At 39.9% G+C, this 24,829-nt stretch overlaps 1 protein-coding gene across 1 annotated transcript in view; it reads left to right on the top strand.

Moving 5' to 3' along the window:
• The window catches only part of LOC100548706 (AF4/FMR2 family member 2-like), a gene marked incomplete at its 5' end in the record, with an annotated part of 40,757 nt that extends 17,097 nt beyond the window's left edge, over positions 1-23,660 (top strand). The window contains 5 exons of the mRNA XM_019618057.2: positions 2,827-2,898; positions 3,269-3,362; positions 6,622-6,671; positions 9,679-9,893; positions 14,160-23,660. Coding sequence (XP_019473602.1) covers positions 2,827-2,898; positions 3,269-3,362; positions 6,622-6,671; positions 9,679-9,893; positions 14,160-14,281 — 553 coding nt within the window. The remainder of the gene's footprint in view (positions 1-2,826; positions 2,899-3,268; positions 3,363-6,621; positions 6,672-9,678; positions 9,894-14,159) is intronic.
• Between the last annotated feature and the right edge of the window lie 1,169 nt (positions 23,661-24,829).

Below are 24,829 nucleotides of genomic sequence, written 5' to 3'. Positions count from 1 at the left end.
GCTTTTTAATAGAACAAAAGTTGTTTTTTGGCATGCAGGATTTCAATATGCCAGATTAGCTATTAAAGGCAGTCAAAAAATAATGCATGTTTTACATTTTGAATAAGTAGGTATTTACATTATAAAATGTATCAGATTTTAAGAAGCTCTTACTCTCAGGTTAATAATACGCCTGTTCAATATTTAAAATGTTGTTACATTCTATTCTTTTTGAAGAGAGGAAGAAAGTCAAAGAGGTTACTCAACAAAAAATGATATTCACCCAATGTTTAGGATCCAAGTTTAAACCCTCAGGTGCGGTGGAATTAAGAAAATCTGTTTCCCTGTGCTGGAACTCCTCCTGTACTCCAACAGCAGATAGTTTGGTACCTTTTGTGCTGCACTACATAACTACAGCTATACAGGAGGGCAAACTCACTTTAAAGAAGTGAGTAGTAGACACCACATTTATTTTCATTTCTTAAGGAAACCATTAAGCGCAGTTGAAAATCTTGTTCCTCAACCCCGCAGTCTGTGTTCAGAAGTGGATCTGGATTCAAGAGCCACAACACGTGTGTGGCAGCTCCAAGAGCAGCTCCCCTCTACCTACAGCTCCAGTGTGGGATGGAGTCAGCTGAGTCCATGGCTGTACCATGATGCAGCCAACTTTCAGCAGCACCTATGGCCCCTCTGCACATAGCAGAGCTTCCTGGCAGCTCCTGGCCCACTGGGGATGGACAATAAATAGATCTTGGCATGGAAGCAGCACCTGCACTGCTTCTGGACTGCTTTTTGAACCACTTCTGATTTTAGAGCAATCTCTAGGAGTTCCTTACAGTTGACCTCCAATTTCTACATAGCTCCAGTCAGGTGAGGTGAACTCTACCACCTACCATCAAAGATGGAGCCTCGTCCACAAATTCATGTATGCAGCATCTTGTAGGCAGAGGTTAAACTGATTTGACCATTTAATTGGCATCAGTGGACAGACATGGAAAAAAGGTGATTGCCCAGGTGAGCAGCAGGCTGGTTCCAGTTCAGTAATCTCTAGGGACAAATACAAGCCTCTTGTGGGCTACTGTGGATGCTGAATGCACAAAGGAAACATGCAGCAGTGCACGTGCACTTCTGTAATGTGGCTCATAATATTAACATAGATTTTTTACTGTGGGCTATGAAACAGAAGGCTTTTCTCATTTTCACTCCTCCCCCTCTTGGAGGCCCATTTTTTTTTTCCTTTTTGCATTATCTGTGTCTGACCTGAGTATCTGCATCAGACATCTATTTGTCAAAGCAAGCAGAGCATCAAAGAGATTGGGAATATCAGAGGTGTGACATTCAAAGGTCTTTTGGTTGATGGTAATGCTAAAATCCCCAACATAATATTGAAAATCCCAAAGAGACGCAGCACTCTGTGTTTGACTGGACTCATTCAGTATGAGTAGAACAACAATATCAAAAAGCAGGTGAGATAGGACAGGGAGGAAGCACATCAGGGTTTGTGCTACAGCTGCAGACTGCGAGCTGATAATGGGGATGGTGAGAGGAAGGCAGGCTGAGAGCAGCACTGCCTGCCTGCACTCCATTACCTCCTTGTAAATGAGAACTCATCAAGATTGCCTGAATACCTTAAAACTTTCTTATGCAACACTGAACCCTATTACTTATTCTAACACAAGTACCTGTGAAATTGCATTAGGGCTCAGAACAATGAGTTTATGTGATGAATTGATTTTCAAGAGACTAAATGCATGACATGGAGTGTGCTCAGTTAAAGAAAAAATAAGAGAGGAAGAGGATGAATATCTTCTCAGTCTTTCATTGTCCAAATGCTGGACAACAGCAATTAAATAGAGAAAGGAGACAAAGTATATAAGATTTGTAAATTAATGGACTGAAGAACTTAAAAACCATGAGCATGACCTTTCTTGTATTTAACATCATTTTCCATATAAAATACATAGAAAAAATGAATATATATTAAAAACTTTGAAATAGTACTTACGAAAAGGATTTTGTAATCATCATTCAAGCCCAAAATGTTTTATGTAAAACATTTTTCCATATTACTTTACTCTTCAGCATACAGAGGGACAGTATCACAGAATGGCCAGGGTTGGGAGGGACCTCAAGGATGATGAATCTCCAACTCCCTGCCACATGCAGGGCCACCAACCTCCACATTTAATACCAGCCCAGGCTGCTCAGGGCCCCATCCAGCCTGGCATTAAACACCTCCAGGGATGGACGGGCATCCACAGCCTCTCTGGGCAGCTGTTCCAGCACCTCACCACTCTCTCTGCAAAGAACTTCCCCCTGACATCCAACCTAAATCTGCCCTCCCTCAACTTCAAACCATTTCCCCTTGTCCTGCTGTTATCTCCCCTTCCAAAGAGTTGATTCCCCTCCTGTCTGTAGGCTCCCTTTAGGTACTGAAGGCTGCAATGAGGTCACCCCGCAGCCTTCTTTCCTCCAGGCTGAACAAGCCCAGCTCCCTCAGCCTGTCTTCGTAGTGGAGGTGCTCCAGTCCCCTGATCATCTTTGTGGCTCTCCTCTGGACCCTCTCCAACACTCATCACAGGTGTTTGCAGGCCTCTGCATCAGTAATATCCCCAAGAACATTTCACCGTATTGGCCCTTAAAGTGGGTTGATGATCTACTTCAGCCCTCCCAATTTTAAGTGGTGCTTTCTGTTGAATTTTACATCATCTTACCATTATGGAACAATGTGATCATTAGCTGTTGAGGCTGTAAGCTTACCTTTGTGCATCTGTTATTTTTCAGCGTGACAGTAGTATTTCTCAAAACAACTGAACATGTTTCTTCTCTCCTTACCTTTTTCACAAGGTATGCAATGAGGCTCAAGAATTTCACAGGCTCTTCTGCCACAGAAGGGGACAAGAAACTAGCAGTTTTATGGTAAGTCCCACTGCGACAATGAGAAGCAGCTGAAATCTTCAGGAGGACTTAAAAAGTACTGAATTACTTAAGCAGCTTACAGAAGATCATTATTCTTGTTTTCCATTAAACTATTAAAGGATAACTAATGGATTTCTTCAGCAGCTGACTAAACATTTATTCTTCTAATTTATATTCTTATCAAGATTGGATTATAATGCTTTTGACCTTTTTTTTTTCCTTCCATTTGCTTATGTTTCAAAATCTAACCTTAGAACAGAAACCACAAAATATAGGCCAGCTTTCTTACTTTTTTCTTCTTTTTTTTACCTTCAGTTTTTAAGTTTCATTTAGCAGTGGAATTAACACAATCCTTTCCTAATTACCACAGCTACCGATGCTTATCGCTTCTGTACTTGAGAATGTTTAAGCTAAAGAAGGACCATGCTATGAAGTACTCCAGATCTCTGATGGAATATTTTAAGGTAATCTTTATTCTGTTTTATTTATTGATATAAAATGAAATTCATACTGGCACTGAGAGCTCTCACAGTATAACTGCATGACTTAAAAGCCCCCCGTTTAACCTCTCCCCTGAAAAATGTAGGGAGGGTGTCTGCAGGGGAGTGGGGACAGAAGTGATTTGAGGGATGTTTGGATTAGTCACTTGATTCAAAAGATCATATTCAGTAACTCTACTAAAATAACATTATTCTTAACTCTGTGTAATCTTTATGCAAGATTTTGTAAAGACTTCAATATGTAAGTGATTACGTGCTGAGCCCTCTCCTCACACCCCCCCCTGCAAAGAACCATGATAAAGCAGTTCTTTAGGCTTTACGTCATTAAATTTAGTTTTTAAATTCAGAGATTTTTGGTGGCTCTTCTTTAATTGGGTTCAGCTATCTCCAGAGTAAGTCTGCTTGCTGCCTTACAACTCAGCCTCAGTAGGAGCTGCCTTTAGCACTCCATTTGTTTCTGAGGAACTTTCTTGTTTTCCTTTCCCTTGAAAGAGTGGAGAGCAAGTGACTGTTCTGACTTAATGATATTTTCCTTTACTTTGGCAATTGCTATTTGTACAGCATAAGAACAATTTCTTGCTTTCTCTAAATTATGAAACAGAATTTCTTCAGTTCTCCCAACGTTCTGATATACATATTTCACTAGTTAACACAGTTTGAAGCATGCATTTATTCTTGTACTTGGTTACTATTTTCTATTACATTGTTGTCTAGTTGTGCAGCTATGGCAGCCCATCCGTCTTTTTTGATGTTTGTTTGGTTTTTTTAAGCCTCTTTGGCTTACTACTACTGCAAACTCTAAATCTCCTAACACTCAGCTTTAATATTTTCATGTAAATGGTCATGAAATGGTTTTCTGCTGTAAAACTGCACTATGAACTTGCTACAAACTGCTATTCAGCCTGGGCTTGACTGTTGTTCTATGTGTGATAGATAGAAACTTGGTTGTGTCTGTGCATCTTGGTAATCCAGTAACAGGACATCTGACCTTGTGCCTAAATGGAGGGTGTCTTGAAGTCATTAGGAGTTCTTGTGTTGTCTTCAGTGAATTTTCAAGCAGGAGTTTGTGCAGCAAATAATATTTGAACTGGGTGTGTTGGTAGCCTCAGCATTATCATGAAATGCATTCCTTTCACCTCAGATTTTATCCAGGATAGATATAGGTTGTCTCTTTAAAAAATGATTATTAGATTTTATCAGCAAGCAGCAATGATTTATTAAAAACAAAGTAAGAAGGTACAAAGGAAGGGGGATGTGATTCTCTTGTTCCTTAAAATCACTTTACATTCTCTAGCTGTGTGAAGTAAAGAGCATATATACAGTGAAGAACGAAGAAAATTAAAAAGTAATTTAAAAAATGCCCAAAAAGTTGTTTGCAGGCTTTCTAATTTTGCTGAGTATTTCAGCTGATGTTACTGGATGTATGTTATGGGCCACTGCGACTTGTATGCTAGAAATAGCTTTTGAGTCTATACAGATTTTATATTCAGGATCATTTTGTAGTGAATGCATGCAAGGAGAAAAGACAAGAATAGAGCTATTAAATAGATATTAGTTTTGTATTGCTGCACAATGTTCTCTGTGTTCACTAGCAAGAACCTTTAATACAAATTAAATGGATTAACTGTTTTAATGGAATTGTTATTCAAAGTTTTGCACAATTTTAATTGTGAAAAGCAGTCCAGTGCTTACAGCTGAACTGGAGATTAATATTTTGATAGAATAGTTTTTCCTGTTTTTCCTCACAACTGCCACTTTGTTCAAATTGAAAACATCTGTAGACAGAGCTGGTTCTGATTAATTTCCAGTTAGATGTTTCAAAATAACCTTTCAATCATAAAAAAGTTTTGAAATTCAGAAACAACTTGGATTAAAATATAGTCAAAATATAAATGCTTAAAATTGAAATCAAATTTTGTAAAACCTGTGAAAGTAACGTCATTTCATTTGTTACACCTGTGAATTTCAGGAGAATGTTTAACTTTTTTGAAAATACGTTGTCAGTAGTCCTTGATAAAAATATTTCAAATATCCTAATTGTCAAGTAAGTCCCTCTCATTGAGGTCTAGTCTTGAGATAGTTACTCCAGATACTGTCGGAAATGATCCCCAAATGGCAGAAACTAATCTCAAAGCTCATTTTTCATCTCTGAAGATTTTCCAGAGCAGTTTAGAATCTGCCTCTTTCTTGCATACATGCTGGTGGCAAAAATATACATGTGCTCTGCAGCAAATGTTCCGGTTCATGCTCACATCTTTAATGAAATGCAGTGATGTGCTGTACAGACAGCACTGTTATGTCTAGGCAGTGTTTTCTGCTTTGGTCAACACTGTTTGGCAAGTTCAGCCGTAATTAAGAAGTCAGGGATAGGAGTTTACTCTCAGAGTCAGTTGCATGATCCTGAGCTCCACTGAATCTCTTTGCCCCACATGGAACATAGTGATTATAGGAATCAGATTAATCTTGTAATAACAATAGTAATACTTCGCAGAGAATTTGTGAAATATGTCTGAATTTTCACTCTGTGCTGACCGCTTTGTAAGGGACCTCAGATCAATTGTTTTCTTAGAGCACACGTAGATGGCTTCTGCCATGATACTAGTGATTTTATGGGAATTAAGAAAGGTACTATCCAATCTGAGTCTTTGTAGAGAGTTGTACAAGATGCTACACAGATGTGAGAGTCAAACTGAGTAAGCAGGTAAGGAAAATCCATTCATGCAAATAAAATAAATAAAAACAAGAGAATTCAAGCAGTTCCTTATGTAGAAGTTTTATTTCTCCTACTATCTGAATCTCAAGACAACTTCCCTAGCAACCTGGGGGAACTGCATTTTAGTAAGTCATCAACTAGAATTCTTTTTGGTTCCAATTAATGATTGCAGGTCTCCCTAAAGACAAAAAGTCATTTGCATTCTGAAGAACTTATTTTACAGACTAAGTTTAAATGGTAATTAAACCAATTCTTTGTAAATCACCTTTGTTTTTGCTGGGGCTTTATTGCATTTGCTCTTTCGTCAAGTGGCTTTCAAGCTACTGGCTGGAACCTACCTGTCATCCACAGACCACTTGTTTGTGAGACCAGTGTGCAGGGTTGCTGTTCTGCTACATGCACTGCAGCTCTTGCAGCTAAACCAGGCAACATTGAACCTTTAGTCTTTGTATTAATGTACTTCATCCTTCTTGCATCTCTTTTATTTACATTTTGGTTTTGTACTTACAGAACTCTTCAAAAGCCTCACAGGCCCCCTCACCTTGGGGCGGCAATGGAAAGTGAGTATTTTCTGCTAAGTACTTCTATCTGAGAACAAGTGTTTCCAGAATGGGTGGGGAATGTTTGGGGCATGTTAAAGGCAAAGGCAAGGCCATGATGCAATGGTTTGGGAGCTGCAGATGTGTTTCAAATATCCAGCAGGCTACAGAATTTATCTTAAAGGTTAACGGTCACTGTATCTGCCTTTGGCTTGTGGGGATGAGAAGGTCCCACTGGGCTAAATTAGTTACCCATGTGAGCAATCCAAGGTGGGTGGGAAGGAAGAGCTGATACAGACCTTCCTCTTTGTTCCTCATAAGTCTAAAAGCAGCTATGGTGCCTCTGTGATGAATTCTTTAACAGCTTGCTTCTCCAGCTAAATGAAGGCCATAAAAATATCTGTTAATTAGCTAGCAAGAACCATGTCATTTCAGGAAGTCAAAGTAAAGTTAACCTTCATTGCAAAGATTTTTCAGTGATTTGTTCAGTAATGAAAGGCCAATGAATTTTTCGTTGATATATGATAAGTGCATTTTAATAAAACTAGAGGTATAATAGTGGTGAAACTGTGAGGGCACTTAGTCAATCAATTATCAGAGGCTCTGTACTAACATCCTTATCTGAAACGTGAAACCTGAGTAATGCAGCTATGCTCTGCTGTTCAATTGCCACTGCAACCTTGCCTATAACTTGTGACTACTATTGCCATCTGGTACATGCATTCTACTGCTCCTTTCTCCTGGCCACACATACAGATAAAACAAAGGAGGAGGATTTGACCTTTCATTCCTCCTTTGTTTGAGTAGGCTGAATTCTAGGTGAAAATTATTTTTGTTAATGGGCTTTCTGGTGATTCATGAGAAGAGATGACTGTTAGGCATTCCTGAGCAACCAAATAAGTAAGCAAAATAATACAGCAGTAGAGGGGCTCACAAAGAATTTAAATTTTCATACAAATTTTGTTCTGATTCAGTGCAAAACCAGAAATTCCATCGTTTTGCTTGAAAGAAAATACTGTCTTAGATATTTCAAAATATTTTAGGGTGTGGCTCTGGGCCTGATGCTGACACTGGGAGACCCTCTGCCTTCCCCAGAGCTGCTGGCTCTACAGTTTCTTCTTATCCTTCTGCACTTTTCAATCAGATAGGGAAAAAAAAGCCACATACTGCATAGGAGTGACCAAACACCATTAGAATGTGGCACCACTGAAGGGAGATCAGTGGTCAGGTTCAAGAGGAGGAGACAGCAGGATATTCTTAAATCTGTTTTTTAACAAAGCAAAACTTATGTATTGCCATGAAGTGTTGTCTGGCCCAGGATTTCAAACAAGCAAAAATCTCAGCCTGGTTTACTGGAATTTCTGGCCACTTTTCTTTGAAAGGATTGTGAACCTCTATGAAGTTGGCCTGAGTTCCAGGCTGGCAATGAAACAAGTTTTCCCTGGTATCATTACAGAAATGTTTCCCACCTCTAGCGACACAAAATACAAAATAGAGAGATTTAATAGACTCACCACAGTAATAATGGCTGTGCACAACAGGGTAAATCCAATGAACAATGTGCTTTACTTGGCAGAAGTGCGTCAGCTCATTGTAAGTGGCTCTAACAAAATATTCCCAGTCCCCTCAGATTCTTATGATTTTTAACTACTCCCAGACCTAACTGAGTATAGTTCAGTTCTTCTGTGCATTAAAGTGGCATGTCAAATAACCAGGATGCTTTGAGACTTAAAAATAAAGCATTTGTGCCATAGGACATGCTCAAAACATAACACATAAGCTGTGTAAAAAGCTACTGGCTACTGAATAAACTTGTCGTCTAGCTCTGGAAAAAGGATGTATCACATCTTGAAGAATCTTTTGTTGAGCACTGGGAATAGCAGGGCACTGCAGGAAACTCGGCAGCAAGAACTGTCGCCACTAATGCCTATTAGCCCAGCACTGCACCTGCAGGGTGTCAGCACAGCAGGTCTCTGCCTGGGTTTCGTGGGTAGGGTCATTGTTGGTGGCTCATAAAGCCAAGAGGAACCTTTCTACCCAGGCCAGTAGCAAGTCTGAGTGAGCTGTATGCTGTTGTACATCAATGGCTGCAGCTCTAGAGGGGGATTGTAACATCCCCGCTCAGAGAGCCTGGGGGTCTTTGCTTCATGAACAGAGCAGCAGGAGCATCTTGACCCTGCATTTCAAGTGTGCTCTATAGTAAATCGAATGCATTTGTTTAGGTAAGTGCTTCCAAATGGGTGCAAGAGGAGAGATTTTTGGAACCCTTGATCTTGTTCACTGAAACCAATTTTCAAAGAGAATAGCTGAAATGTGAGCATTCAGCCCTGCACAGCTCTAAACATGAGCTTGCTGTGCCTACCTCCATGCTGCCTGCAGCCAGTAGGTGATTCCTAATCTCTGGTGTTGGAATTAAAGGAAAATCTATATTAGAACATTAATACTGCTCTAAGTAAGTAACTTAAAACACTGTTCTGTATAAACTTGTACAGATGAACTGTAGGCAATTAGAACCGAATTTCCATAGCCAGTCTTAAAGAATCCTATAGAGATATTCGTAATCCTGCAGTACCCTCAGCTCCTAATGCTGCTCTGCAGGGTGCTTTTAAGACTCACGCTTTACTTATTGTGATGACTGCATTTGGAGCAAACTGTCATTGTGGTTTCCACAAAATGCTAATAATAATTGGCTGATATTGCACACTGAGTGTTTTCTAAGTGCCATAGCAGCTTCTGGCAGCAGGTAGAAAAATCATTGCAGCTATGAGATATTTCTTTCTCTGAAAGATTGCTCTATTTTTAGGATAGACACGTGTGTGGTTCTTTTTTAAATAACACGTTCATTTATAGGGAAAATTAAATTCCTTTTTAGTTTCAATCAGCCCCAATTTATAAGCTCCCCTCTCTCATAAAACCAGGAGATACTGTTGCACATTCTTGCCTCACTGGGGCGCAGAGCTGGTTTTTCAAGTGCATTTAGGTTGGCAATATGCACAAAGGGGACTCATTCTCCCTTTCTGTCTTGCAGGAGCACAGAAACACCATCGCCTATGTCCCTGAGTCCATCCCCTGTCAGCTCTGCCGGAGCCAGTGCAGGCACCACTGGCTCCTCCTCAGCGGGGACCATCACCATCCCTCAGCGCATCCACCACATGGCTGCCAGCCACGTCAACATCACCAACAATGTTCTGCGGAGCTACGAGCACTGGGACATGGCTGACAAGCTGACTAAGGAGAATAAAGGTGCCCTGCATGCTTCCTCTTTGTCTGCTTGGGCTTATCTGCTTTAGCTTGCTTTCTGTTCTCGTAGGTCTTATTTGGAGTTGGACCCAAAACAACCACATCTAAGAACACAACTGTGACAGCTTGAGCAAACAGACTAAATCTGCTTGCTGGTCACTGTAGCCAAGGCATATCTTCTCCTGTCAAGCAAGAGGGGAGATGTGTAACAAGTTGAACGTGGGGTTATCAGAGCAGCTGGCAAATAATTTAGCAAACATGAGCCCCAAGTGATGAGAGCTTTTGAGTCTGCGAATTTGTTCACGGTTTCAGCTTCTCATAGAGCACTGAGGTTATTTTCAGACTGCTCTGTCAACCGGTTTAAGACTATTAAAATGCTGATTGGGATAGTAAGCAAACATAAGATGTTATATTTCTGCAGGGAGTCTGGTTAGGACGTGCCTATTAAAAAACCCATCCTTGATTCTCCTATTTTGGATTGCAAATCCACTCACTTATTTCTAACATCAAAATGTATGTTTTTATTGCAGTTATTTCAAAAGACTTTTGCCAAGTAGTTCGAAGTAGGTTATATTGAATATAGTGGAGTTGCAGAGGTGTAACTAAAGGACAGATTTGGCCTATCTGTGAGCTGCCCCATAATTATTCAGAATCCAGCCATGGGCTTACACAAATCACTCTCAAAGCTTTCTTTCATACTGGAGGTGCAGAGCCTAACTGGGAAGTATTCTCATCATGAATTGGCTCATTCTCTTAAACTGGGATTTCAGATGGCTGGCTTCCCCTGACAAATGAGCTTGCTCTATGCAGTTTGATCTTAGTCCCATTAATGTTAGTGGCAAATTTCCACTGAGTTAGAGAAACCAAGCTTGAGATTTATAGGTTTTTATGTCTGAATAGTGGGTCATAATGATCTATCCCTGGGTGAGGATAGAAGTTCTGTCCAGTCTTCCCTACTGCTTCTTGCCTTTGTTTGCACTGGTTAATTTAGTAGCATTTTGGATTTTTTCCATATTTACATCCATTTTCACGAAGTATGAAAGTGATTCCCTGTCAAATGTACTGCATAATATTACAGTGGGAATGCAGAAGGATGTTCTGATAGGAGAAGGATGGTGATAGTCTTGTAATTAGCCCTGTGTGTTGTGGAGTTGTTAAATGTTCTGCTTGGTATTGAGTCAAAATAGCTCAGGCATTCAGCCAACAGACAGAAAATGTACCCAGCCACTGCTGTTATCAGCCTTAGAGCTGGATGAGAAAAAGCCTGCTGACTCTTTCTGCTTTTCTCCCTCAACACTCTTCTTTGTTCTCCTTTTGATTTACAGTCAGACAAGCCCAATTCTGCAAAGCCATACAGAAGTAATGTTTATTCAGATGAGCAGTCCCTTGCCTTTAGTGGGACTAAATGCATAAATAAGAGTTTCTCACATGGGCAAGATATCTAGGGTTGTGCCCTGCTCCTTCATATCTTGTTTCACAACCTCCAGCCTTGTTACAGTGAATGGAAAGTTCATGTAACTTCAAATTTCATTTAAATGTTATAATCCATGGTAGAGAGATCAGAGTTTCATATGTGTCTGTCTTTACATTTTATCTGAAAAGATATCTAATTTCTAATTAAGCACTAGATGTAAAGTTGCATTTTTAAACACAATTAAACTGCAATTTGAAAAACGCATGCTGTAATAAAAATATATGAGAAGCGCTGTGATAGTCATATCTATGTTGCCATGCACAAGCTCTGGTTCACTGGCCTGGGGACTGAGTGTTCAACATGTTTCATGAAAGCAGATAGGACAGGTGCAAACCTCGGACTCTACCTTGAAGCCCAAGTAAAGAACAAATCTCTTCATTTCTGATTTAGGGGTGTTTAATCAGTCAGTTCATACTTAAAAAAAAAAAAAAAGGAATTTCTTGTTTCCTGGAAGTAAGAGCTGTTCTTCCCCCCTCAGTCCCCTCCAAAAAAAAGAGGGAGGGAAGGAGAGAGGGGTGAAAGAGAAGGAGAGGCGGAAGGAAAAAAAAAAAGGATTTAAATGGAAAATGAATCTTCTGTTTTTGTGGTCGGTTCTCATTGTTTCTGTTGTCTTCTGAATCACAGGGGCTGTCTTGCCCAAGGACATGTCCCTGATGAGCTAACATAGTTCAAATAAAAATGTGGCCCCATCATTGTACTGTCTAATAGCCTTTACTTCTGGGTCTTATTGCTGTCATAGATGTTTCTTTGGTCATGTCCATGCAGATACAAGAGATCTCTGCATTATCGGAGCTTTGAAGCTTCCCCATGTGCATGGCTGTCATCTTCGGTTTTGTGTTCCTCTAAATATGCCACGCTCCCAGTTTGGACTTGACTCATGTCCATCTGGCTCAGAGCAGGAGACAGAAGCCTTTCTTGTCAGCTTGACAAAAGATGTGCCATTAAAATAAAAAAGCATAGCAAGAGGAAGAGCAGCAGAACTATGACCTGCCAAGCCAATCTGGTTTGAAAAGAAAAGCAGAAACGATCTGCCATGTACCTCTGGTTGAATTTTGCCATGTCCATGGAGCTTAGAATGTGTGGGAAAATAGATGGCATTTGTTATGAAAGCTGTATCTGCAGGCAAAATGACAGGCTTCCCCAAGCCAACCCATGTTCTGGTTCATAGTGGGTCACCAAGAGAGTTTTTCACCATTCACACAACCAAATTCTCAGCTGACTTTGCCAAATGAGATATTTTTTAAAGCTTCCAAAGATAACAGCACTTCTTTTCTACAGTAGAAAACAGTCAACTCTATAGTGATGAAAGCCTGCTCTTTCACATATGAGTTTAATAAGTGGCTTCAGTGCTTATGGCTTTCTTTGAGAAATATTTTGAAGTTGTTGAACCAAAATTAAGCTTTAAGGTGAATCCTCAGTGTTTAAAATTATTATTTATTTGAGCCTAGAATGAGGTAACTAGAATGCAGACGATTAGTTTTTTCACTCCTAATTGTATTGATTTCACACTAGAGGAGTGGAATAAAAGACAGAGAAAGGAAGATGAACAGTAACTGCTAGATGCAGCATCTTAACTCAACTGGTGATAGCTCTAAGCTTTCGTTATATGTTTGCCTCCAGCCAAATCGCTTTGTGCTGTGATAGTACCATAGTTTTCATGCTGACCAGGGTCAGGCTATCAATACTTGGATAGAAAACCTCAAAGCAGCACTTACTTGCTGAAGAAAATATTGATAATGTTTTTGTAACTGACATCTGCACTCCAGAGCAGCAGCCGTGTTAGTTGGCTGCGTGCCTCACACTGGATTTTAGATAGGGTGAGAATGCAAGATCTGAGCCATTGTTGTGATTGTCTCCCACTCTCCTGAATACAGTGTAAATGTTGCATATGTGGGATTGTCTGTGCCGCAGTGAGCATAATTCTGTGAGACAATAGAAGGCACAAGTCAATTCTCCATTGAAAGCAGTTAGGAAGTGTCTGTTGACCATAACAGGATTAGCTTTTCACCTAGAGAACATCCAGCACATGGTATACTTTGTTCTCTCAACCTATGTGTTCTTTCTACCTGCATCTCTCTGTTCGGTGATTTCCTGATAACCCTTCCCAGCATCAAATCCCAGGGGCCTTACCCATCTCTTCTTTCCCCTTGGAGGATCCTATCTCCTACTTGCTGTTTTTCTCCCCTGTTGCCTCTCTCCTCTTCCTCCACCCTTTCCACTCCAAACATGTCCTTTGGAGCTTGAAACTGAATGAGCAAATGGCTAGAACCTGTGCAATGGGAGAAGCAGAAATAGAAGGCTAGGAGAAAGAACAAGAAGGTTTTTTAAGATGCAGACTAGCTCTTCATGCCCAGGAGAAGGTGCAGCGTAGAAAAGGAAGTGCTGCAGTTCATTGTCCACTATTTAAATCACATACTCAGCAAGCCTAGGCTAGACTTAAAAACCTGAAAGTGAAGATGTTGTACGTGTGACATACTTTAGTGGGAAATATTGGTGATAGGTGGGTGGTTGGACTGGGTGATCTCAGAGCTCTTTTCCAGCCTTGGTGATTCTACGATTCCAAGCTCACTATAGCAAGCAGTCATACCACACTGGAGTTTGCTTCCAGCATGGAAAGTCTAATTTGACCTAATTCATATGTTTTTTGCCTTTGTTTAGTTATTTCCTACTACCCATGTACTAATGTGCACAAGAATATAGGAACACACAGAGTACATTGCTGCTAATGCATGTGAAATCATGATAACCCATGTACCATTGCCCAAAACAATAACTTTGCTTGCTGTGTATTGCAGAATTCTTTGTAGACCTGGACTCGGTGATGGGACCCTTAACACAACACAGCAGTATGACCAATCTGGTTCGTTACGTTCGCCAAGGACTCCACTGGCTCCACATTGAGGCTCATTTGTTGTAGTGACTGCTGCCCTGCTCATAACATCCCCATTCTTCTACCTCTGCCAGCGCACAGACGATCACTGGTGGAACTCCACTCATTTCTGGAAATTTATTCATGTAACTTCATTTTTATTGCATTTTTTAATATCCTATCTATTGGAAGTAGAAGTCATCGTAAATGGAACTTATGACTTAAGAGCAGTATGTGTTGTACCATCTAATCATTTTTGACAATTTTCTATGCCTTGTGTCTCCTGGATCCTGCCATCCTTATGTGCTTTATGGAACGGTACATTCCCTGCAGTATTGTTTAAAGTCCATGCTGCCTTCAAGTGAAAACAAAAAAGCACTTTGAGAAGATACGGATTCCTGAGAAATAGTACAAAGCGTCTTAAATATTTGAGGGTATATATGAGAAGTCCCTTCTGAAATAAATTAGTAGAACTTATAGCTATTCACTCAAAATCATCTTCTGAGCCTGTACCAAGCTTTTCACCACTTAATTCTGGCATTGTTATCTTACACAGTACATTACTAAGATTTCATGCTTCCAATAGGCTTAATCTCCAGAAGAAAACGTTGAATATCTAACAGGTACATAATGTAAGATCACCAAAGGTGTTAAGAGGTAAAAGGTTGAAGGAATGCCTCATTAAAGAAAGATGACATACTATGCAATGAGGTTTTGATATTCCATTCTACCTATTTATTGTTGGCTTAATAATTTCAGTAGGCAGCACAATTTATTGCAGTTTTTAGGCAATTTCAAAATATTAGCTTTCATAGTCTCCTCTGCCGTTCCTATGCTAAATCTGTGAATTTTCTTTCCGTTTTACTGTTAGTCTCAAATGAATACTCATCCAAGATTTTCCTTCACAGAACAATCTCTTCTTGCGAAGTGAGACTCAGTGAAAGCAGATTTTAATGGGAATGCTACATTCTAAGCATTGATATTGTATGTAAAACTCCATTAATAAGTGTATGCAGATTCTTCATGAGACTCTCTGGAAGTTTAACTAACCAACTGCTGTTGAAACAATGTAATTCCATGTGGCATCAATTTACACCTGTTTTGTTCATTTCAGAGCATTAGGAACAAATGGTATTACTTACCTTGCTATCATGAAAACAATGATAAATTAAATAAAATCAACGGATTTATCCAAAAGCAATATAACATTTGTTTAATAATGGCCATGAATACTTCAGTCAAATTACCTATTTTCCAAGCTCTGCTATTTACCCATGCTGTCATGTTTCAGACCATTTTTTCTAATGCGTGAATAATAATGAGACAATTCAGATAGAATTTCAAAGCAATTGTGAATAAATTACACCATTTCACATTTGCTCTTTCCTCTTCTTTTTTTTTCCTCTTGTTATAAACTGCACTGCTCTTCTGGTGCCACTGCAAGAAGCGCCGGTGCATGAAACAAAACAAAATGAATTTATATCAATAATTCACAAGACTTTAAATGGTCTCATCTCATTCTTGATGTAACGCCTGCATACCTTACTGAACTGTAAATTCAATTTCTGTAAACAGAAGATGCTCATAGCAATGTAAATATTATTCTGTCTCATCTCATTGAAATAATACAATATGTGTTTAAATGCCATCCAGGTATTAGTTAGTTGCAATTACCTTCTGCTATATAATCCTGTATGGTGAGTTATTGGATTCTACTCACTGGGTTGCGACCAGATAAATAGGACAAATTTGCATTTAAAAGGTTCAGACTGTTATGGTTTTTAGAGCAGGCCTTGGATATTTGCAATAAGAGCAGTTGGAGGACTCTGCCCAGTACACATTTAAGATTACAGCTACAGACATTACTGTAGCTGTTGTGTATTAGTTGCCTGTAATGCTACCTTTTCTTAAAAAGCAATATTTGCTTTTTTTTTTTCCTCACAAGACTGTATTGCAAACATAGTCAAGGTGCATCATTAGAGTAATCATCCAGTTTAGAGTTGGTCGTCTGCAAAGGACATTGGCAGAACATGCACATCCTGTCTTATCTGCACATTCCTGTTCCTGAAGTGGTCAATACACTCTTATCTGCTCTTGGAAGGTTTCAGTAACACGGCTGAAACATGAATCCGACAGCTTTTGTCAAGCTGATTCTGGCCCCAGCAGCTAAAGAATAAAACCACAATGGTGGAGACAAATCAGAAATGTAGAATAAAAGTATTGGGTTTTTAAAAACACTTCCAGTATTGTTTTTTAACAGATGAAGCAGTGTTGAGGTGGTTTTATCACAAGCCAGAGTTTTCCATTCCCTTTGCAAGATCTTGCTGATGAGATTCAGTCTAATCAAGTGCATTGTCGTCCCTCGTTCCTTTAACGTAGACTGAAACCCCAGACTGCCGTGCACTTACGAAGGCTATGTCTTGAAACACAATTTGAAATACAATCTTTAGGCACAAGACTGGTCAAAGAGTTAGCTGCAGTCACTCAGTGCAGACAGCATGTTATCTTTTGCCTGTTGCTTGCAGGAAACTCCTATCTCTAAATGTACCCCATGTACAATCTTTTGCTTAAACAGCTTAAGGAATTATCCCACCTGATTTTGCTTCCTGTCACTAAGTTTGAAATGTATGCTGAATCAATGGCTTGATTATATTAAGTCCAGCAGTCAAGCCTAGGATCACAAGCCAACTTACTATTTAGCTGTCTTGTTTCAAAAGCAGCTTAGAAACAAATTAAATATGGAGAGTGAATTACCTTCTTATCCCTGGGGATGATGCTTCTTTTGAGTTAGTTATTAAGGATTATTGCACTTTTACATGCACTGTATTCATCTCATTTCAAATGCCAACATGTCATCTTTGTGGAATCGTTTTACCCCTTAAGATATTATTTCCAGTGGAGTTAATCAAACAAACTTGTTTGTTTGTTGCAATCCACAGGGAAGCTGTGTGTGTTGGGCATTTGCTATGTCTGCTCTTAACACTGCCCACTTCGGGCATTCAAAGTCGTGAACCAAGCACCAAAAAATCACAAAATTGACTCCAAATCATGGTTTTAAAAAAAAAATTGTTGCTGTTCATATGTTGCCTTATGGATAACAAGCTTTGATGCTGATTTCAATACCCTTTTTCAGGCATTTTTTGATCATGCTGAGGGCCAGAAATGGCATATTTGTTTTTAATAGTGAGGAACTGAGACACTAATGTAATCTCTTGATTTCTGCAGCTGGACTGTAAGAAGGAAACCAAACTTCATAAAAAATGGCCAGAGCTGACAAAAGTATCATTTGTGTGCCATGCTTCAGGAGTTTTGCACAATATCCACAGCTCAGCAGTGAAAGGAGAATGCAAGTGAAGGGCTAACTGCAAGCATTTCAGAACTCCATCAGTACACAATCCGATGGTAGCAAAGTCCTAAGTGCTCAACTGAGACATTTACATAGCACTTAACCTCTATGCCAGGAGCTGCTGCAGGTCTTAAATGAAGGATTTGACAGTGTGCAGGCAGAATGTCCTGCTTGGATTACAGTGACTTTCTCTAACCATATGATGACGTGTTGAGAAACCATGGTCCAGGAGAGCAGGGCTTGAAGGGAAAGCCTCAGATGTATCCTGTATGGATCATCTACCTCTACTATGTCTGCGGTCACTGATTTCAGCCATGCTCTGTTGGCTTCTTTGGAAGGATAAAGCACACCTTTCACTATAGAAAATTAACAGCGTAAATAGTTCATGCTTGATAGCTGGACTTGGCCCAGTATTTGGCTATTTTATTTTATTTTATTTTATTTTACTTTATTTTATTTTATTTTCATTCTGGTTTAGCTTAGTGCCTTTGTGTTGACAGTGTTGATGGCAGCCTTCCCAGCTTGCTTCTTTTAGCTTCATTTCATGTCTTCTTGTATGATCTTTGGACTTTGAATTATTTAAATAGCCTCTCCATTAATATACTAGCTCATTTGGTCTCCTTTGAAAGAGAAGGAGAGATATGTTGATTTCCGCAGTGTGCATTTTGTAAAGAATAAGGATCAAGATCTACATTCCTCCAAAAGAAGCAAAATCTGAGAAGTTGGAATCTGGACCTTAATTTCTATGCTCTGAGTTTATGATGTTCTTCCACTGTAATCTTTTAAATCCACTGTTAAGTTTTTTGGTACTTTGGAACAGATGTTTGCGTTGTATTTTTATCAGAATTCAATGATGTCTAAATCCAGTGATAACTTTTGTGAGTGCAGTTTAAAATATTAGGAAAGAAATGAGGCCTGTAAAGGATTCTGATTTAGTTATTATTAGGCTTCTTCGTATTGAGCTCAGGAGAAACTGCTGCACACAGTACTGAGATGTGCATAGTGGTGTGTGTGCACGTATCTGTGGATTTGGACATGGATTTGCAACAAAGTTCTGCGCTCATTACTTCATAACTCAGAAAAATGATGCGAAAGCCTTAAAAAGGAAACACCCTCATGGGTGCAGTGTGGTGGTAGGATGTTAATGTTTCCTTGTGTAGTTTTTGTATAGCCCTATTAGCATCTATTTTCTCCTTGCAAGCAAGGGAGGTATGACAGAAAGTAGCAGGAGTTCTGTCTTGGTTCCTGAAGCCAGCGTCAGTTCTGAAGGTTTTTTCAACTTAACTCCTCTGCAACTGGCCAGTGTCTTGAACTTTTAAGAAAGGAAAAAAATTTCACAGTTCACCAAAGAGGATTAATTTGCCATTCTCAACCGAGTGTAGACATGTCAATACATGGCAGACCTGAAGCAAGGCATCAACGCAAAGGGCCTTTGCCTCGCACACCATCTCCCTGAGCTCGGCAGCATGCACTGGGAGTGAGGCAGAGGGGACAAAGATGAGAAACCAGTCCATTGTCCTTATGACATCTTCCAGCTTTACATACTGGTTCATAAATATAAAACAAACAAGTCATGTTAATGTTGAGAGGGCTAAATTTCTTGAATATTTCTGTGCTTCTGTGTTAGAATCAGATCACTGGTCACAGCAATGCATGCAGACATTCTGTACTGCCTAATGATTTATAGAGTAATATATATCTCACTAGATATGATATATCACTTGGTATTTTGTAGCCTATAGGTGAAGACTAAAAGCCAGTTAGGCTCTCCTTCACTATGAAATCTTCCTGCTAGTGAATGGGGAATGTTTCTGCCTGAATTACAGAGCAGCTGCCATCTCTACAATACTATGTTCCGACCTTCCTCCAGTGCTTTTGGTAGCTTTACTTTTGCCGTTCTGTTAAAAAATATATTTTGTCTGATTCTGTTGTCTTCCATGATCAGTGATTCTGATCATCTCATGCCAGCTTAACCGATGGTGGTAGCTGTTGAAGTCAGAAGATGCTGAGATCAAATCTTGTACAGCCAGCAGGACCACACAGCTCTGCGGATAGAACTGAAAGCAAATTCAGATGCAGATGAATTATTGTATAACACTGATGTCAAATGAGAATCAAACTCGGCCTGGAGTTACTGCAGCAGAAACTCTGGAAAGAATAACTGTGCTCAGAATCACAGGGTAAACAGCAACATCTCAGGCAATTCATTGATGCTGTAATTTTAGCAGGTAATAGTAAAAACGTGAAAAGTGGTTTAAAGGAACTGGGGCAAGTTTGTATGGACTGGCACTATCAATTTAACACACGTGTGTTTCTGTGGAAAGGGAATTCATTACTGTTGATATATCCTGCAAGCTGTGCCATGGTATCATACAAAGTCTGAATATGATGCTATCCCATCTGGTTCCTTAAGGTGACTAACTCAGGGTGCCACCACATGTCACAGAGAGACAGTGCTTGTCACTGCCCTGAAGTCTCCATAGGATAAAACCATTTTGTTTTGCCACTTCCCCAAGGACCAAGCATGGGGACCCCACAGTCCACTTGAGTAGAGCTGTACACTCTCAGTGCTCTACAGAGAGGCAGCAGGAAAGGTCTTACCTGCTGCAGGATGCAGCACAGCAAGGTGCCTTGGGCACTCAGCTTGGCAGCTCGGGGGCATCAGACCACAGCTGTGCACTGTGTGGTCCCACAAGTGCTGCCCACGGTGTGGGTGTGCTGGAGGCATGGTGACGCCGATGCCATGCCCAACAGGACAGCAAGACCCCAGCTCCACTGCCTGGGTACCGGATGAGCTCTGGCTCTGCCTTGCTTTTGGTCCTCTTGGTCTTGGTCCTCTGTGGCTGCAGAAGTGACTTGGATCTTCCTTTTACCTGTTCCGTGTGTAGAAACAGCAAACAAGTTGGCAGAAGTGCTGCATGCACTAACATCATATATAGAAATATTTACTGTGAGCTAGATTGCAGTTGATACTGTAGTGTCCACAGGAGTACTTGTGCTTAGAGGGCCTTAGCTGAGCCCCACTGATGCCATGGTATTAGCCATGTGAGCAGATGATGCAACTGTTTGAGACTTGTTTTCTTCTTTAATTTCCACTGAGTTCCCCTCTATGCAAGCTCTGTAACCCCTCTGTGATAGATAAGAATTTACACAGTTGTGTGAGTATCACCCTGTTGTAATTCCATTGAAATTCATCAAGTAAAGATATTCCTAATTTCTACTCAAGTATTTCCTTCTCTAGGTTAGAAGGAAATTCAAATTCCACAGGGAATTTCATTATTTTAATGGACAACAATAACTAAAAGGGACCAAACGTTGAGCTAAGTAAATGTAAAGGAACTTGACTCCATTTGTGGAATTCATTGGACCAAATTCTGCTGTCGCATGGCAATCATACAAGTCTCACTAAGCTTTGAGCACTGTTTATTGAAGGAGAAGCTGGCTATAAAAATGGTGTAGCATTACCAGAGTTAATGTTATTGGGCCAGATCGTAAGTCGCATTAAACCAATTAGTTCAATGGAATTACACCCATTTGTGTTCTGGCTGAGCTCTCACCCCTCTGAAATTCTCTGGACTGGTGCTAGAATAACTACAAGCAGACTCCCTCTTCATCCAGATTTTATGTTGACACAGCCCTTGCTCAGGGAAAGCACCTGTGACTTCTGTGACAGTTAATGTGGAGTCATGAACTTGAAGAAGCTTTAACCCACTGGCAGAAGGTATTTACTCTTGAAATTATGAGTGAACTGCATAGGGGATAACAACCAACATGCTTTATTTATGACAGTGGTAGAGTACAATTTCCTCAACTGGTGCAAATTGGTATAGGAATACTGATTTCAGTGGAGTTCATCCAATACGCACACAGTGATGAGCGAACCCTTTAATCCCGGACTAATTTTTGCCAATATGTCTTTATGCAGATAAACTCCCAAAGCTTTTATCATCATGCCTTTTTACTGATCATGCCAGTGAAATGATTAATGTACCATAATCGTTTCCTGGAAGGAAATAATGTACTTTGCAAAGTTATGCAGTACGGAGCACATCATAAAACTGCTTTAGACCACACAGTCTGGAAAAGTTTATCAGAAATGAAACTAACACGGTAGCTCTTTATCTGATGTTGATTACACTTTCTCTCTGCACTTCCACCACCAACGTGTTTAACATACAGAGTGAACCATAGCTGGATGTTTCTGATGACTGTGGGCCAAAGCTTCAGCTGATGTGTTTGTGAATAGATCCATAGATGTTAGTGCTGATTTACACCAGATGAAAAACTGGTCCTCTCCCTTTTTGTACTGTGCTATGTGCTCTAATGCAGCTTTATAAATACATATTGAAGCTGAGTGTATGTTGAATTGTTCTGATTGAACACCAGATAATCCCTGCTAAGAGAATTGAAGGGTAAATTTTGCATGCCATCTAGGCTTGCATATGTTTTTGTTTTTCTTTTTCTTTAACTAAAAGTATGTTGCAATTTAATTACCCCTGAGTTTAAATATCTCTGGTCTCAGCATTCACTTCCATTAAAAAAATGGCAGATAAATTCAAATGTGTCATAAATGCTCTTGCTCTAGAGATGGAATCTATTACTTTCATTCAAAGGCGCTGCAGCAGGCTCAAGTGTGTTTTCTAAACCAAATGGATTTTGTGCATGCAAAAGTCATGGCAAATATTTATCTAGTCTCAATTCTGCCATTCTTCCCCTGAGCATCTTAATCAACAGGTTGCTGCACTGAAATCCACGGGAGTAACTGTGTGAATTAGTGCTCAGTCTGCAGACTGCAGAATCAGGCACTGAATATATCAGATGGATGCAATCAGGAGTTTAATTTTAGCCATATGCATCATTTGAGGACACTTAAAATTACGTACTTTTTATCCAAGCTGACAGTCCTTGTAATTCCATAAAATATTGCATTATTTATTTCTGTCTGTATTTTTGACGTCTTTGGATTGCATAGCTTCCACTGAATCTTAAATGCTGTTTCTTTAAAACCCACATTCAGAAGGCCTATGGCGTATCATAGCAAAGTATGAAAAGAAGCCTAATGGTCTGGTTCTTTTGTTTTGACTTTGAGCATTCTGGTTTGCATTTGATCTTTGACTGTAGCACTCCCAGTATTTTTTAAATGGCCCGACTCAAATTGTTTTCTGACACACACAAAAAAAAAAAGCAAACTACAAGTAAAATTCAGGAAAAGTAAGGCTGGCTAACTCAGAGGATGTTTGCCCTTGCTGGTGGTGTTCTTCACCTGGCCATCTTTTGAGCAGCGCGGTAAGCTCATCCACTTGCCTGTCATTATTAGCTGTTCTGGCAAGTACTGTTCTTCGTTTTTGTCTTTCTTTTGTGTGTGTGTTTGTATATGCCTACCAAAATATCAGGAAAAATTATATATACTTCCATCTGGTTCCCGGAAGCAGAGCAACATGATGACCTTGTGGTCTTCCAACAAAAGTCAGATTTAATTTCTGCATTGCAGTTCAACTTAATTATCTACTGGAATTAGATTACAGTTTAGTAAATGGCCCTTTACCTTCCATTCTTGCTTTTTATTTACTATTGAAGTAGCTTTCTTTTTTCCTTATGTCTGCAAATATCATACCAATAATCACTGCAATTCCATAAGGTGTCTTTGTTCTGAACAAGCATGTTATTCTTGTAAAGTTTTAAGTATAAGTTAAGATGTTTTGTACAGACCAAGGTAACAGTTAAAATGTCAAGCAATTACTGAAATGTTGTATAGTTACAAAAGTTTGATTTCTTTTGCTTTATATGTATAAAATTGTATCTTGCCTGTTTTGCTTTGTATTTCCGACGTGTTGCACAATTATGCATTTTGTTTACATCTGTTTTCAGAGAGAAAAAAAAAGAAGAAATAACAGTAATACTTTATGTACAAACATTTTAAATGTACTTTTGTTGTTTTTAAACACAATGTCCCTGTATAAATAATATTGGTTGAACTGGTACATTCGTGTCTCTCATAGAGGGATTAATCATACTGCCAGTGCATTGAATTATTTAAAAACAAAACAAAAAAAGTAAAATAAAATTTTTATGAAAATGTAACCCATTTTATCACTATGAATTATTCTGTCTTCTGCCATTTTCTCCTTCCCCTCTCAGGATAGAATAAGTATGGTACAGTAAGTACTGTTTGGGGGAGAGTTGCCATAGGTTTTAATTTTTAATCAATGAGTTTCTATCATTACAGAGACCTGAGATGACTTGATGTTAGAAAATAATGATGTGTTGCTGATAGCAGCTGGGAGGAACAGCACCAGCTGGGTGTGACCCCACCCTACAAGGGCTCATCTGCAAGACAGAAGCCTCAATTCTGTCTTTCCCAAACCGAACTTGGAGAGCAAAGGAGATGAGCTCCAAAGGCAGGATTTTTTTGATTTCTTGCTGACAAGCAGCCCAAGGCTTTAGCATGACTAAAGTGGTGTGATTCAGCACACTGACCCCCTCTACAGGGATGCATTTCTCCCCGAGGGCTTTCCAGGATGACAAAATGAGAAACGCCAGGCTTTGTAGCATCATTTCAGAAATAGCTCTAAGAGCCTGTGCCAAGAATACCAGCTCAAAAGAGATGTAAAAAGCTCTAGAGAGATGCTAATCATGAGCTGGGATGCCACTTCTCTCTTTGGCAATGTTGGGGGTGGATATGGACCCAGAGCACAGACGGCATTGCAGAAGGATGCCTTGAGACTAAAACATAAGTAGGTGTTGTGATTCAAGGCTATTTACTGTGAGGCTTTGCTTAACACAGGGAGGTCTCTGGGATCTCCAGCTGCTCTGCACCTTTCTCATTGCACAAAGCGGTTCAGAGCTGTCCTGGCTGACTGCTCCACATCACACCTGTTTGAATGGTTACCTGCAAGGCATCCCTTTTCTAAGCAGCAGATCACTTCAGAAGAAAATCTGAATGCGGTATTTAAAGCCAGTTCTATACTACCTCTGCCATCAACTTTCAAGGAGACAGAGGGGATGTTTCCTCTCAACATCTTAGGGACAGGCTCTTTTGGGGCAGAGGGAGGTCAGATGCTGCATGTGCCCTCAGCATCTTCTGGGTCTGCCCAGAAACCAGCTGGAAGTGTGACATAAGCCAGGCAGCGAATGGCCTTCCCTGTGTATGGAACCTTGTAATCAGCCGCCAAGTGCTCTGTGATCCCAGCAATGAATGATGAATCAGATATCTGCACTGTTTTGTTAGTGCTACTGCATAACTCAGAAGA

The sequence above is a fragment of the Meleagris gallopavo genome, chromosome 9 (assembly GCF_000146605.3).
Source record: "Meleagris gallopavo isolate NT-WF06-2002-E0010 breed Aviagen turkey brand Nicholas breeding stock chromosome 9, Turkey_5.1, whole genome shotgun sequence".
NCBI lineage: Eukaryota > Metazoa > Chordata > Aves > Galliformes > Phasianidae > Meleagris > Meleagris gallopavo.
This window is presented reverse-complemented; position numbering and strand designations above follow the sequence as displayed.